Source organism: Tripterygium wilfordii, chromosome 3, assembly GCF_013401445.1.
Source record: "Tripterygium wilfordii isolate XIE 37 chromosome 3, ASM1340144v1, whole genome shotgun sequence".
NCBI lineage: Eukaryota > Viridiplantae > Streptophyta > Magnoliopsida > Celastrales > Celastraceae > Tripterygium > Tripterygium wilfordii.
This window is the reverse complement of record NC_052234.1, coordinates 13,732,967-13,744,874: the sequence shown is the minus strand read 5'-3', so window position 1 is coordinate 13,744,874 and position 11,908 is coordinate 13,732,967. Positions and strand designations below refer to the sequence as shown.

Below are 11,908 nucleotides of genomic sequence, written 5' to 3'. Positions count from 1 at the left end.
ATGGAGTAGTTTTATTAATTATTAATTATTTGTTATTTGTAATCCGGTGTGTCGTACAACGTTTTGTGATATCCGATTTAATGTTTGTGTTTTATTATTTTTGTTCGTGTTTTTTTAATCCTTAGGTTGTATGACACTTAATTTATTGGGTAATCTAATACACTGAGCTCTATGACATTCTTTTTAAAAAAAAAAAGAAAAAAGAAAGAGGAATTGTTGCAATAATTTTTATTAGTAAAACAAGCTTTATTTGGTTTAATTAAATTTTATACAATATATTTTATGATTTTGTTAATTTCCGGTCCAATCCAAGCCTCGAGGCTTGAAGCCGACTTCACAGAACCGAACCGCAGCCTCTAAAGACTGCTTGAGGACAGTGCATTTCCACTATTGTCCTAAAAATTTGTCAGATCATCACACGTGTCCGTGGACTCCTATCAATCGTACGATCTCGTCTTGAGATATTCTCTTCAAGTTCCCACCGATTAAAAGGGGATCAACACCTCTGCGGAGCCCTGTTGATCTTAGAGAAGACTCATTGCCGTGTTCTTTTCCTTTTGTCGATCGCGTTCTCTGCAACTGTTTCCTAGCAGTCAAAGCAAATGGTAAGCCTTTTGGACTCCTCTTTCTCCTCTTCTGCTTTAGATTTAGATTTGAACGATTCTCGATTTTCTTACTGGAAAGAACTTTGAGATTCTTCCCATCTTTGTCGTGATTTATAGCAACTAAATAGATCTTTTTTTATGAGTTATTTTTCTTTACGATCTCATGTTTTTCATTCGATGTCTGATCTGTAGTCGATCTGATTGTTGTAAGCTGAATTTAATTATTGCTCTCCGTAAAAATTTGTATGCATCTAGTGTGGATTTGCTTCATGTAATGCGTGTGCGAGTTTGTTAGCCTGCAGATCTGTATTGATTTATCTCTGATGCTTGAATTCACCGATCGATATTTGATTTTATTTTCGAGTTTTGGTATTGTTTCATGTTACCGAGATATGGTCCTTTTTTTGCTAACCTTCTCGTCTTAATGAGCTGTCGAATGTGATGATATTTTGTTTGATTAATTCCTGTTCCGGATCAACTTGATCGCTTGTTTTAGCTGTTGCTCTTTGTTTAATTATGGCGCCGTGTGTGGTCGTGTGAGTTTTGGTGCGTACTTATTCCCTGTCTGGCTGCTTTGAAAATGTAAGGAAAGAAGAAAAGACGAGTGTTTTTATTTTATAGTCGGACTTTCCATGGTGTTGTTATAATTGGCTGGTGCAGGTTACTATTTGTATGAGTTCATAGGAAAATTATGAATATCGTGTGGATGGGAAGTTGGCTATTGAAATTTTTTGTTCTTCAGCCAGAATTTTTTATAAGCTACGTCAATATGGTAATGGAATTGTGATTTGCAGGCCAATGCAGCGTCTGGTATGGCAGTCCATGATGACTGCAAGTTGAAGTTTTTGGAGCTTAAGACGAAAAGAACATACCGCTTCGTAGTATACAAGATCGAGGAGAAGCAAAAGCAGGTTGTTGTGGAGAAGCTTGGTGAGCCTACCCAAGGCTACGAGGATTTCGCTGCAAGCCTTCCTGCTGATGAGTGTCGTTATGCTGTTTACGACTTTGATTTTTTTACTGAAGAGAATGTCCCAAAAAGCAGGATTTTCTTCGTTGCATGGTAAAATGTTATTTTTCAAACTCCTTGGTGAACCCTTAATTTATTCTTTCTGATGGTTGCAATAATTACTTAAATCTTGTGTGAAGGTCACCTGACACCTCAAGGGTGAGAAGCAAGATGATTTATGCAAGTTCCAAGGATCGATTTAGGAGAGAGCTTGATGGAATTCAGATAGAGTTGCAAGCCACTGATCCAAGTGAGATGGGTCTTGATGTCTTCAAAAGCCGTGCCAACTGAATATGAAGTATAGTTCTTCAGGCAGGAACTTCTTTGATATAGTCTACTTGGGTGAAATGTTTATAGTTTTTTGGATGGTAAACTTGGATGATTATGATACTAATGTCCAAGTTTTGCTGTTAGTTTTAATTCATTTTGAACATGCATCTGTTGTCTCTGGAATATCGTGTGATTGTGATTTGTAAAACCAAATATATGGGTTCTCTGAAGCCTTTTTTCTAAAAGGTTCTATGTATCGGTTTGTGAAGCGTTGCATTAGATGCCACCTTTTCTATCAATTTCAAATATTTGGTCAGGTTACCTTGGAATGTTGAAAGGGCATATTTTTTGGTGATTTGCTTCTTTCTTTCTTTCTTTTTTTTTGTAATTTTATTATTGTCATGCCGTGCATGGAGAATGTTTTTTGGCTGCCAATTCTCTTGGTAGAATTTTCTTAACAAGATGAAGACCAAATGGATTTAGGATTTATCATACCGTTCAGGTGGTGAGCAAAGGGCTACAGATTTTTTTGTTGCCCTCTCTAGTATCTTGTTTCTCTCTCTCTCTCTCTCTTTTGTATGGTGGGATCGCAGTTATTATTATTATTTTGTATGGTGGGATCCGTAGTTACTATTTGTTGAGTGTGCGCTGGATAAATTATCGCATGCAACAAACTCATCGTATCTTGATCACAATACACCATCATTAACTCCTTTTTTTTTTTTGGGTCTGTTGTATGCACAGATTGTGGCTGTTTTCTGCACTGTAGCATGTTCACTCCTACGCCTTCTTTCGCATATCTCACTGATTTCTAAGCTGCGTACTCTAATGTGCTGCAAAACAATAATTGCTCCCTGGTATTTATAATTACCTCCTTAACATAAGTAGATAACGATGAGCTTGGGCTAAGTCGACTGTACATCACAGCTGCTGCCTGACACCGTATTGTCAATAATACATGGTTCGATCACAATTGTCTTCCTTCCTGGTTCCTGCCCTGCGTCACCCAACAAGTCGTTGGATTTAAATTTTATTGCCTCGACTGCTTCTCAAACTCCATCTGAATTTGGGCTTTTATATGTGACACAAATACCAATGGACTTTAACACGTTTAAGCCCTAAATATTGGCCCCAAATTGGGCCGGGCCAATAGTTGGGTCACTCAAAGAAAACATACGTAATGGGCTCAAGCTTGGTGTTTGCCAATGGCCCATTGATTAAAATACACCAAGCTATTTACTATCGAGCACCCACCGGAGCCAACCAATCAATTATCAAACACAGACTGCAACAACAAAGCGAGATAACTCGGAAGCGACTGACTAATCGGGTGATTGTGTTTGGAAATGGCCTTTACCTTGAAAGCCGTGAAGGTACCGCCGAACTCGGCTTCCCTGGAGGAGGCCAGGATCCGGATGTTCGATTTCTTCAAATCGGCGTGCAGATCCATACCTAGTGTAATGGAAATCTATAACCTTCACGATGTCGTTACCCCCTCCCAGCTCCGCTCCAGCATCGCCTCCCAGATCCGCAGGAACTCTAACGTAACCAATCCCAAGGTATTTATTCCCTCTAACTCTTCGATGTGAAGTTGTTACACGATTGAGGGCGAAATATATGAATTGAGAGTGAATGCCTGAATTAATGTTAGTTCAGGGTAGATTGTACTCTTAATCGGCTTGTCTAAAGGGGGGAAATTGACGCTGATAGAGTTTTGAGTATGTTAGCCTCTCTCTCTTTTCTTCTTCTTGTTTTGCGAACAAATGAACTGCTTGGATAGTCAGGAAATTACATACAGGTTCTCAGTGAGCTGTGACAGATGCTCATGATTATACTATTTGGGTAAAACCGTAATAGTAGTTTCAGTTTTGGGTTTCAAATCCCTGGGACTTTTGGTAGAGATATGTTAGTTGTTTATTGGTTCTGGAGGCTTGGTGGTTGGCAGTAGTGTGGAATCACATAGGGCCAGTAGTGAATGATGGATTGTATCCCTACTTTGTGAGAATTTGATGAAAAAGAAGTATTCAATTACCAGTTTGTGTATTATGTGTAGTAGGAATAAAGTGGTTGTTCGCTCCTTCAGTGTTTTATTGGTTTGTTTGGAAGGCAATAAGTGGGAGGGTTCTTGAAGTGGGTTGAGACCCTGTTAAGAGTTACTGAACAGAGATGTTTGAATACTTCATCTTTTTTGGTTTAGTGGGAGCATCAATGTAAGAGAAATGTGTTAAACTATGTCTTAGAAACTCTTTCTTTTAGGTTGGCATTGGTGGTACTGGCACCTACTTGGTGCCTTGCCTCTTATCAATAACATTCTTCACCATTCAATTAAAACTGATTTAGCAATGGATTGTGCATCATGGAGCTGTGAGAGTGCATTTGGTGATGTCAGAAACTGTTGTTTATAACTTTATATGTGAGCAAGTTGGGTTGGTATGAATGGCATGGGTAGAAGTATATTCGCTTGCTGGATGGATTTTTATTACATTCTTTGTTATTGAAGGACCCGGAAGAAAACGTTTGCTTTGCAAACTGTGGAAGAAATATCTCTCTTTTATTTGCTTTTGGTTTGGAAGTTGTTTCTATTTCTACTCCCCACCAAATTACTAGGGAAGTTTTTCTTCTATGGCTTTTTATTTGGAATCTTAGATGCTTTAGACTGGTATTTATTCATTTTTCTTTGTTTTTACTTTCCTCTGGTGCATGTTCTGTGCCCTTGAGAATCTTTTTTATTTGTAAATTTGTATTTTTTGGTCACCGACCAAAAGCGGAAAAAATGGCATATAGTTCTTTCCCATGGCTGTCTTCTATTTTTAGCTCATGTGAAGGAAGAAATCTATTTTTGCCCAACTGAACGACTGTTTAACATCAGTTGAGTGGGTAGTTATAGCTCCAAAATAAATCATTAATCCTTGGTGACTTAAATTTAGTGTTACTTTGAGTAAAAAAAGAGCTTCATTTTTATATGTGCAATTTCTGTAGAAAATATGAAAAGATGGGCCTATTATCCAAATATTTGCCCTCTGCCTGATGGTGGTGAATATGCAGGTGATTGATATGCTGCTTTTCAAGGGACTGGAAGAACTGAACAACATTACGGAGCATGCAAAACAAAGGCATCACATAATTGGACAGTATGTACTGGGTCGCCAAGATCTTGTGCAGGATTTGGATACCAAAGATGAAAAATCGTCAGGATTTCTTAGGAAATTCTATGAGAGCAACTACTTTTGAGCTTACTTGTTTTGGGCATCCCTTTCAAGCTGTTTGCTATGGTCTTGGACTTTGGAAATAAAGAATTAGCTGGAAACTGTTCCATATTTTTTACTGCTGCAATACCTCCTTTCACCGTTGTTTACTGTACTTGTGTTGGAACCTAGTAACCATCCCTGTGAAGTTGGGGTTTGTTCTCATAAATCAAGTAATGGATGTGCTAAGCCTTAAAGTTGGGTTTAAAACTGGTCATTTTCCGTGCTTTGAGATTGCAAGTAGATGGATGTGCTGTACCTTTGAGTGGGACTGTTTTGTCTTGATTGCTTTGAAAGTGCATGTAGATACAATAATATTGCTGATATCATCTCTAAGAAGCGCAAGTGCCAGGTCAACAGGCATGGAACGATGATGCCATTGGAGAGGTACATCTTCAGAAGAGAACATGGATAAGCTGATTTCCTTTAGTGTCTGATTGGACCAAAGAGGGTGCCATTGGCGATTGCAAAACGCGCTGGATTGATCTTGTAATTTGTAGGCTCCTCTGGCACAAAGTTAGTAGGGCTCAAAAAGCCTCGACATGTCTCGTGTTACATGTAGTGTGACTGTGTTAGGCCGGCCTCTGTTCCCCTTGCCATATTAGAAGAGAAGTAGGTTTGAAAGAAAAAAAACTATTAAGTTGGCAAGAACTTTTAAGAAGCCAAGAAAGTTCTCCCAAAAATGTAATTTATTGCGTGATGAATTACAGAGGTACAATGCAAGCAGGTGAATCCCTGATGTCAATTCTCACTTCCAACTTAAATAGAATTTGAGAACGTTGGTTACAAGGAAAATGGACTTTCCAAGTCTCGACTACATCGCAATCAAATGACCGAGTATGATTCAAATATAAAATAATAAACATGAGACATGTGCTGACTAGTTGATGGGTAATACAAGAACCATGTACAAGAATTTCGGGTTACTAGTTACAACACTCGGATAACTTGCAAATAAATTTTAAACAAGACTTCCAATGACTACACACTAAATATCACAACTGCTGAATTAAAAGGTTAAATTCGGCATTTGAGATTTCCTGCATGATCTATGTTGTTAATCAGTCCCGTCACACTGCATAGCGCATTCACTCTCTTGGTCGGGCAAGCCACAGAGAACTAAGAGCTCGTAAACGAGAAAAATAGTCATGTATGGCAAGAAGTGCACGAGCAGACTGATGAGTTGTCAATATTCGATGCAGTTGCTGTAGAGTTTGCTGCCGCAGATTGTCAGCCTGGTATTATCAAGTGGCAATAAAGCTCCCATGTTACCAAGGAAAAGTGGGTATGACAAGCATAAAATGCCACCGAAATTGTAGTGTGGATCAACAATTCAAAAATGAATTTTATATTGAGCAGTTGAGATCAAGTAAACGTTGAACTGCATGTAAAACTTTGTAATCTTAACAAATCACAAGTTTTCTACGTAGTTCCCACTTAGCTTTGATTCAATCTCTAAGTTGTTAAAGCATCGTTAAAGTCTTACCTGGCGAATGAAGCCCTCAAGAGTCCCTAGCTTTCCCATGGCCATGGCCATTTGACCCATGTAGTTTGCCACATTTCCAGATGAACCAGATGAGCCAGGAGATCCACTGGACAACGTCTCTGCCAGAGACTGCTGCAATGCCTCCATCCCTTGAGACAATGCATCTTCTGCCTGTTGGGAGGATTGCTGCAAGTTGGTAACACTCAACAACTGCTGTTCCGTCAAAGGCTCCAGTTGATTCATAAGAAGCTGCAGCAACAGCCGCTTAATTGTCACTGTACAACAAAGGAGTAAACATATTCGAGACGCACAAAAGCAGGTCTTTTGTTTGTTTTCACTGGAGTTGGAGGCGGCAGGGTTCGCCACCATTAATTACATGTGTTCTATGCATGAAGAGATGCAAAGACAACTACCTAGAAATATATCTATCAAAACAATCCCTATTCCTTCTTGAATCCTGGACACCCCCCCCCCCCCCCCCCCCCCCCCCTGCCATAATATTGAAAAGAAGACACACATGCGGAGAAAAAACCAAAACCAATGTAAACAAGGAATTTACACTTATAGATACCGTGGCAATAGCTGATGACAGCAACAATAAGATATAAAAATCTGAACACAGAATAGAAGAGAAAGTAACAAGTTCTGCCCATAAAAACCTAATTGTCGAAACTTACTTTAAGAAACAAATGCAAATAATGATTAATCTTTACAGCCTTTGTACCAACTGATACAGGATTAAAAAAAAGTAAATATCCATATAAACCCTAATCATTTCATAAGTGGCTTTGATACCTCTGAATAGAGAAGTTCTAGCAATTGTTTGTTCTAAACATAATGAATAATCTAACCCAATTCTATTCCTGTATTGTTGTGTCTCATGGAGCTAACCTTAGTCAATGCCAAGCACTAAATATGAAAATGATCTCACCTTGAGAACCTCAGATGAACGAAAGCCACCAAGCCATAAGAAACATCTCTCAGCAGGAGTTTTCCACATGCCCGACAACAGATGGAAAACATCAGCTTTGGCAGCATTGCTCTTCAGCTTAAAAATTTCATCATAGTGCGCCAGCACGTTATCGACAATAATACGAAGTTCTGCATCACCCGCATGAGAATTCACCGCAGCTCTCAATTCACTAATTTGTCGATTATGATCGTCCAGCCAACGTGCATATTCTACATCGAATGCCATGGCCCCTGAAAGAGATGAAAATTAGGTGCTACAAGCCTACAAGATATATCTGCTAGTACCCTAAAAGAGACCAGGGAAGGGGTGCGAAAGTGTATAGTGACTCATGCATCATTGGTAAGGGCGCAATTTAACTTTTCTTGATGTTCAAATATATCAGAATTTCTCAAGCCTACTTAGTCGTATTTAATAAGTACCATATCATGGATGCATGCAACAATCAGGATGCTGGGTTCTTTATTTGCAAGGGTTCCGCATAACTATTTCAGTCAAATCACAATTTTTTTTTCACTCAAAACTAAGTAGGAGGTTAACATTTCCAGAGTATTGTGTCAAAAACCTCTAAAACTTAGATTTCCAATAAAACATTATATGATGTCTCTTTCCATAAGTCTTTAGTTCCCCTTTAGTAAAAAAATAAACAACTCCCTTGCACAAAGTTCCCCGCAGTGGGCGGGGTCGCAGACTATGTTCAACTATTACCCCTTTGGTCATTTTCCAAAACATAAATCAAAAGGTATTACCACTGTCCTTGCTTCCGGTGCTACAACCAACCATTCCCCCCCCGGCCCCCACCCAACCAACATTTTCTCCCAAACCTAGACCCAACAAAAAAAGTTTGAAAAAAAGAATCGCTATTATGATGTGTAATAGTACATCAATACAAGTGCCTCTGCCGACCTAAATATTTAGGTATGAAGTTTTGGATTTATTCATTAATTGAAAAACCAATTTTCAGTAACCTAGGTATTATTAGAGGGGAAAAGTCCAACAGCTTTACAATTAAAAGATTCTATAGTACAAATGCCAACAGGTAAAACACACAAAATAAGTCAAAATTCTAACAATTTTCACAGGGAAATACTTTGGGTACAATACCATTTCCACTCATTGAATGTGCTTGGTCTCCTGAGCTTGAAATGAAGATTCCCTGAAGAAAAAGGGTAGAAAAATGTAAAATGGCAAGCTATCACAACTAAAAATAACTAGCTTCTATGAATAAAAGATTCAATGAGATAATACAGTGACTTAGGAATAGCCAACCCTAACCTGCTGCCGAGCACGCTGGAGTTCCTGCTCCAGTTGAGTCAGCTTCAAACGGCTGCTCTCAAGCTGTTGCACATATGCCTAGGAGGAGAACAAAGAAGGCGTAATAAGAGTGCAATAAGAATCCATGAAAAGGTTAACAAGCAATATCAAAACAGATCAGTTTTCCTACACACAAGTATGAGCAGGTGCACAGACAGGGAAGAACCCAAGGTGCCAGGCGCGTATGTATGGTAAAGATAAACAACGCTTGCGCACAAGACTCCCACAGTGGGCAGGGACAAAAATTACAACTGGTGCATGTTTTTAGGTAAATCTTGTCAGGTAAACATCCCTTCTAGACAGGTAAAAAATTTAGGTAGCTTAGGTATATACGCAGAAGGAGGTTCTATAATATTGGTTCCAAAAGACTCACCAGCATGAATGGAAATTTGGAACTGTCAAGGTGGAGAACTAGCGCAAAAAAAATATAGTTACCTTTAACCGTGAGATATGCAATGGTTTCCAAACACATGCAACAACCTATATTTTTGCCTCCACAAACAGTCAAAGTGCTAATACTAATTTAACACCACCATGAAAAGATTTGTTTGCGGTATGCATGCAAAGCAATACGACAGTGGGTATGGAGCAGGCACAGGAATAGGGTGGGAACAAGTAAAACTATGGTGTGAAACAAAATGCACAAAACAGAGAAGCAAGTACCTTCTTCCGCAATCGACTTTTCCGAGCAGCCTCCCGATTCTGAGCAAGCCTACGAAGAGACTGTAACAGGTAACCAAATACATGGGCATCAAACACAAGCAGAGATCACTTACTTTATATGCAATTTAAATAGACTATATGACCTTCTGATCCAATTTATCCTTTGATCGGTCACTAGAATCAGAAGCCACAAGAGCACTAGATTGATTTCTATCAAACTGCAAACAGAGAATTTCTGAGATGTTAGGATGGCCGCAATAACCTTGTAATAGTATCATCAAGAAGTCTCAATTCATCTTGCAAAAATAAGATGCTAATGAAAATGAAACGGCAACTATAAAAAGGGTTAACAGTTGTGTCCTGCAGTCCTTGTTAACTGTTCCTGCCTAAATAACACATCAAACAAGCAAGGTTCAAAAAGAAAGAAAGAAGTATTATAAGAACTTTGAGACATCACCCTTTGATTTTTCTCATCCGTGTCTCCATCGGTAGAGATGTCAGTTATTGGACTAGCATCAGCCATGCTGACTCGCCCCAATTTTCTGAATTACAATAGGATATGAAAACCAGACGTCAACTTTTAACCTTTTCCGAAGGCACTCCCCGAGTCTCCAACTGAGCAACAGACAAGTAAATATTTAATAGTGAAGGCTGTTCAAAACCAGGAAAGAGAAAATATAAATGAATAATACACAAGTAGAAATAATCAGTACTGATGGACAATAAGGTTACTACTTGGAATAATCATAAATATCCACCTGGATGATATTGCTGGTATGGAGGGTATCGGAAGCTAAAATTGCTTGAGCTGAACCAAATTTGGTGTCTGCATAACCATGCATCAAGTAAATTCCATCTCATCTATAAATCCAAACCCGAATTTTTTTCAAAATACTTGGAAAAATTTAAGTTTAATCGACAAGGTTAGCAATTTGATTGAAATTTTCCCCCATAATAATTTCCACATCCTAAATGCAACGCTGTGTAAAATAAAAAACTTTCAGGCAAGAAGATATTTGGCCAGGTCGGTAATGTAATGTGAACTGCATAGATATGAAGCTCACAATGAGACGTCAACAAAAAGAGGTAGCCTCTGATGCGAATCTTCAATTCACTGTCAATTGAAAAAGATGCCGTGTTGGCAAAAGGCCAACTTCAATATATTCCTGAGATAAGTCTGAAGGAGATCATCTTTTATTAAGTCAACTGATTCAGCTTCTAAACTATAAATATCACGGGCCACATTCTCATTGTTTTTCACCAAAGCATATTTATTGCATAGACTTCTTACCTATTCGCTAAGCATCCATGAAAGCTACATGCAGCTGAGTGTCATACTATACCCCATTCTTTTTCTCATTGATGCTATATTAACTCAGTCACTAAACGTACTAAACAATTTTCCTATTTTCTGAGACCAAACACACTATCAGAAACCACTGGAAAAGCATGCCCAATTCCAAAACACTGACACATTTGATGTTATTGGGAGTTAAAACTCTGAATTTGATACTTTCCTTGAAAAAAATCCTACTATTCAATATTCACTTTCCATTACTTCATAATAAAACCTTCTTATAATCTACATAAAAAAAATGCATACAAGATAAAACAACTACACTCAGCTCGTAATTCAAACTTATAAAAATCAGATTGGGGAACACTTACTAGCAGCCAGCTCCACAACATTCTGCACATGAATTCCAACATATTGCTCCAATGCCCAGAAAGCAGAAACACCATAAGCATGAACAGCGTTCCCCTCACTCTCACTGCAACTGAAACCCATGTTTGATTGCTATGAGTAATGAAGAAGCTAAATTAACCAAAGACAAGTTAATTACTGAAATTAGGGCACACTATATTCCCTTCAAAATATCTGAGAACTCGAAACACATCCATCCTACACTGTTGATAGGCCCTCTGATCCGGTAAAAAAATTCCCCTAATCCACAACCAACATAAATGTCCCGATCGACAGTTATAGCTCTAAATTTACTCCCTACGATAGTTCAACTTCAGATGGTTGGACGACAGAGATTCAATTCAAAATCTGACATAAAAAGAACAAGTGCGAAGAAGAACTAATACTAACCAGGAAGAGGAAGTGAGGAAGCAAGTATAGATCTTTTTTCCGAAATTGATCGGGTTTTGTCTTAAGCCTTAGACTAATTTCGAGATGTCGATACTGCTCGTGTCTTCGTCCCCCTTTTTTCTCTGTTTTTTCTCGTAGCAGTCAACGTTTTTCCTTTCTTTTTTCCTTAATAATAATATTAATGCAGTCCAAAAGGAGTATTATATCATCAGATGCGCTCAAATGTAGAAAAACTTGGTACACTCTCTCGCAGC

The 11,908-nt window shown here is 38.5% G+C and overlaps 3 protein-coding genes across 4 annotated transcripts; 2 read left to right on the top strand and 1 right to left on the bottom strand.

The window, feature by feature from the left end:
• The first annotated feature begins 450 nt into the window (after positions 1–450).
• Positions 451–2,223, top strand: LOC119995155 (actin-depolymerizing factor 2-like). Its single transcript, XM_038841560.1, has 3 exons — positions 451–605; positions 1,400–1,665; positions 1,752–2,223. The coding sequence occupies exons 1-3, from the start codon at positions 603–605 to the stop codon at positions 1,900–1,902; spliced, it is 420 nt and encodes a 139-aa protein (XP_038697488.1). The 5' UTR covers positions 451–602; the 3' UTR covers positions 1,903–2,223.
• Positions 2,224–3,145: 922 nt separating this feature from the next.
• On the top strand, positions 3,146–5,396 carry LOC119995156 (NADH dehydrogenase [ubiquinone] 1 alpha subcomplex subunit 6-like). Its single transcript, XM_038841561.1, has 2 exons — positions 3,146–3,440; positions 4,927–5,396. Exons 1-2 carry the CDS (start codon positions 3,228–3,230, stop codon positions 5,110–5,112), a joined length of 399 nt encoding a protein of 132 aa, XP_038697489.1. The 5' UTR covers positions 3,146–3,227; the 3' UTR covers positions 5,113–5,396.
• Positions 5,397–5,854: 458 nt separating this feature from the next.
• On the bottom strand, positions 5,855–11,795 carry LOC119995154 (transcription factor TGAL1-like). Of its 2 annotated transcripts, none has more exons than XM_038841559.1 (11): positions 11,655–11,795; positions 11,228–11,337; positions 10,318–10,385; positions 10,017–10,210; positions 9,703–9,777; positions 9,560–9,619; positions 8,858–8,935; positions 8,687–8,738; positions 7,544–7,815; positions 6,613–6,861; positions 5,855–6,361 (listed from the first exon to the last, which is right to left on the bottom strand). In XM_038841559.1, exons 4-11 carry the CDS (start codon positions 10,080–10,082, stop codon positions 6,215–6,217), a joined length of 999 nt encoding a protein of 332 aa, XP_038697487.1. In that variant the 5' UTR covers positions 10,083–10,210; positions 10,318–10,385; positions 11,228–11,337; positions 11,655–11,795; the 3' UTR covers positions 5,855–6,214. The 2 variants fall into 2 exon arrangements, with proteins under 2 accessions (XP_038697487.1, XP_038697486.1); XM_038841558.1 differs by having other exon boundaries at positions 10,017–10,174.
• Positions 11,796–11,908: the final 113 nt, after the last annotated feature.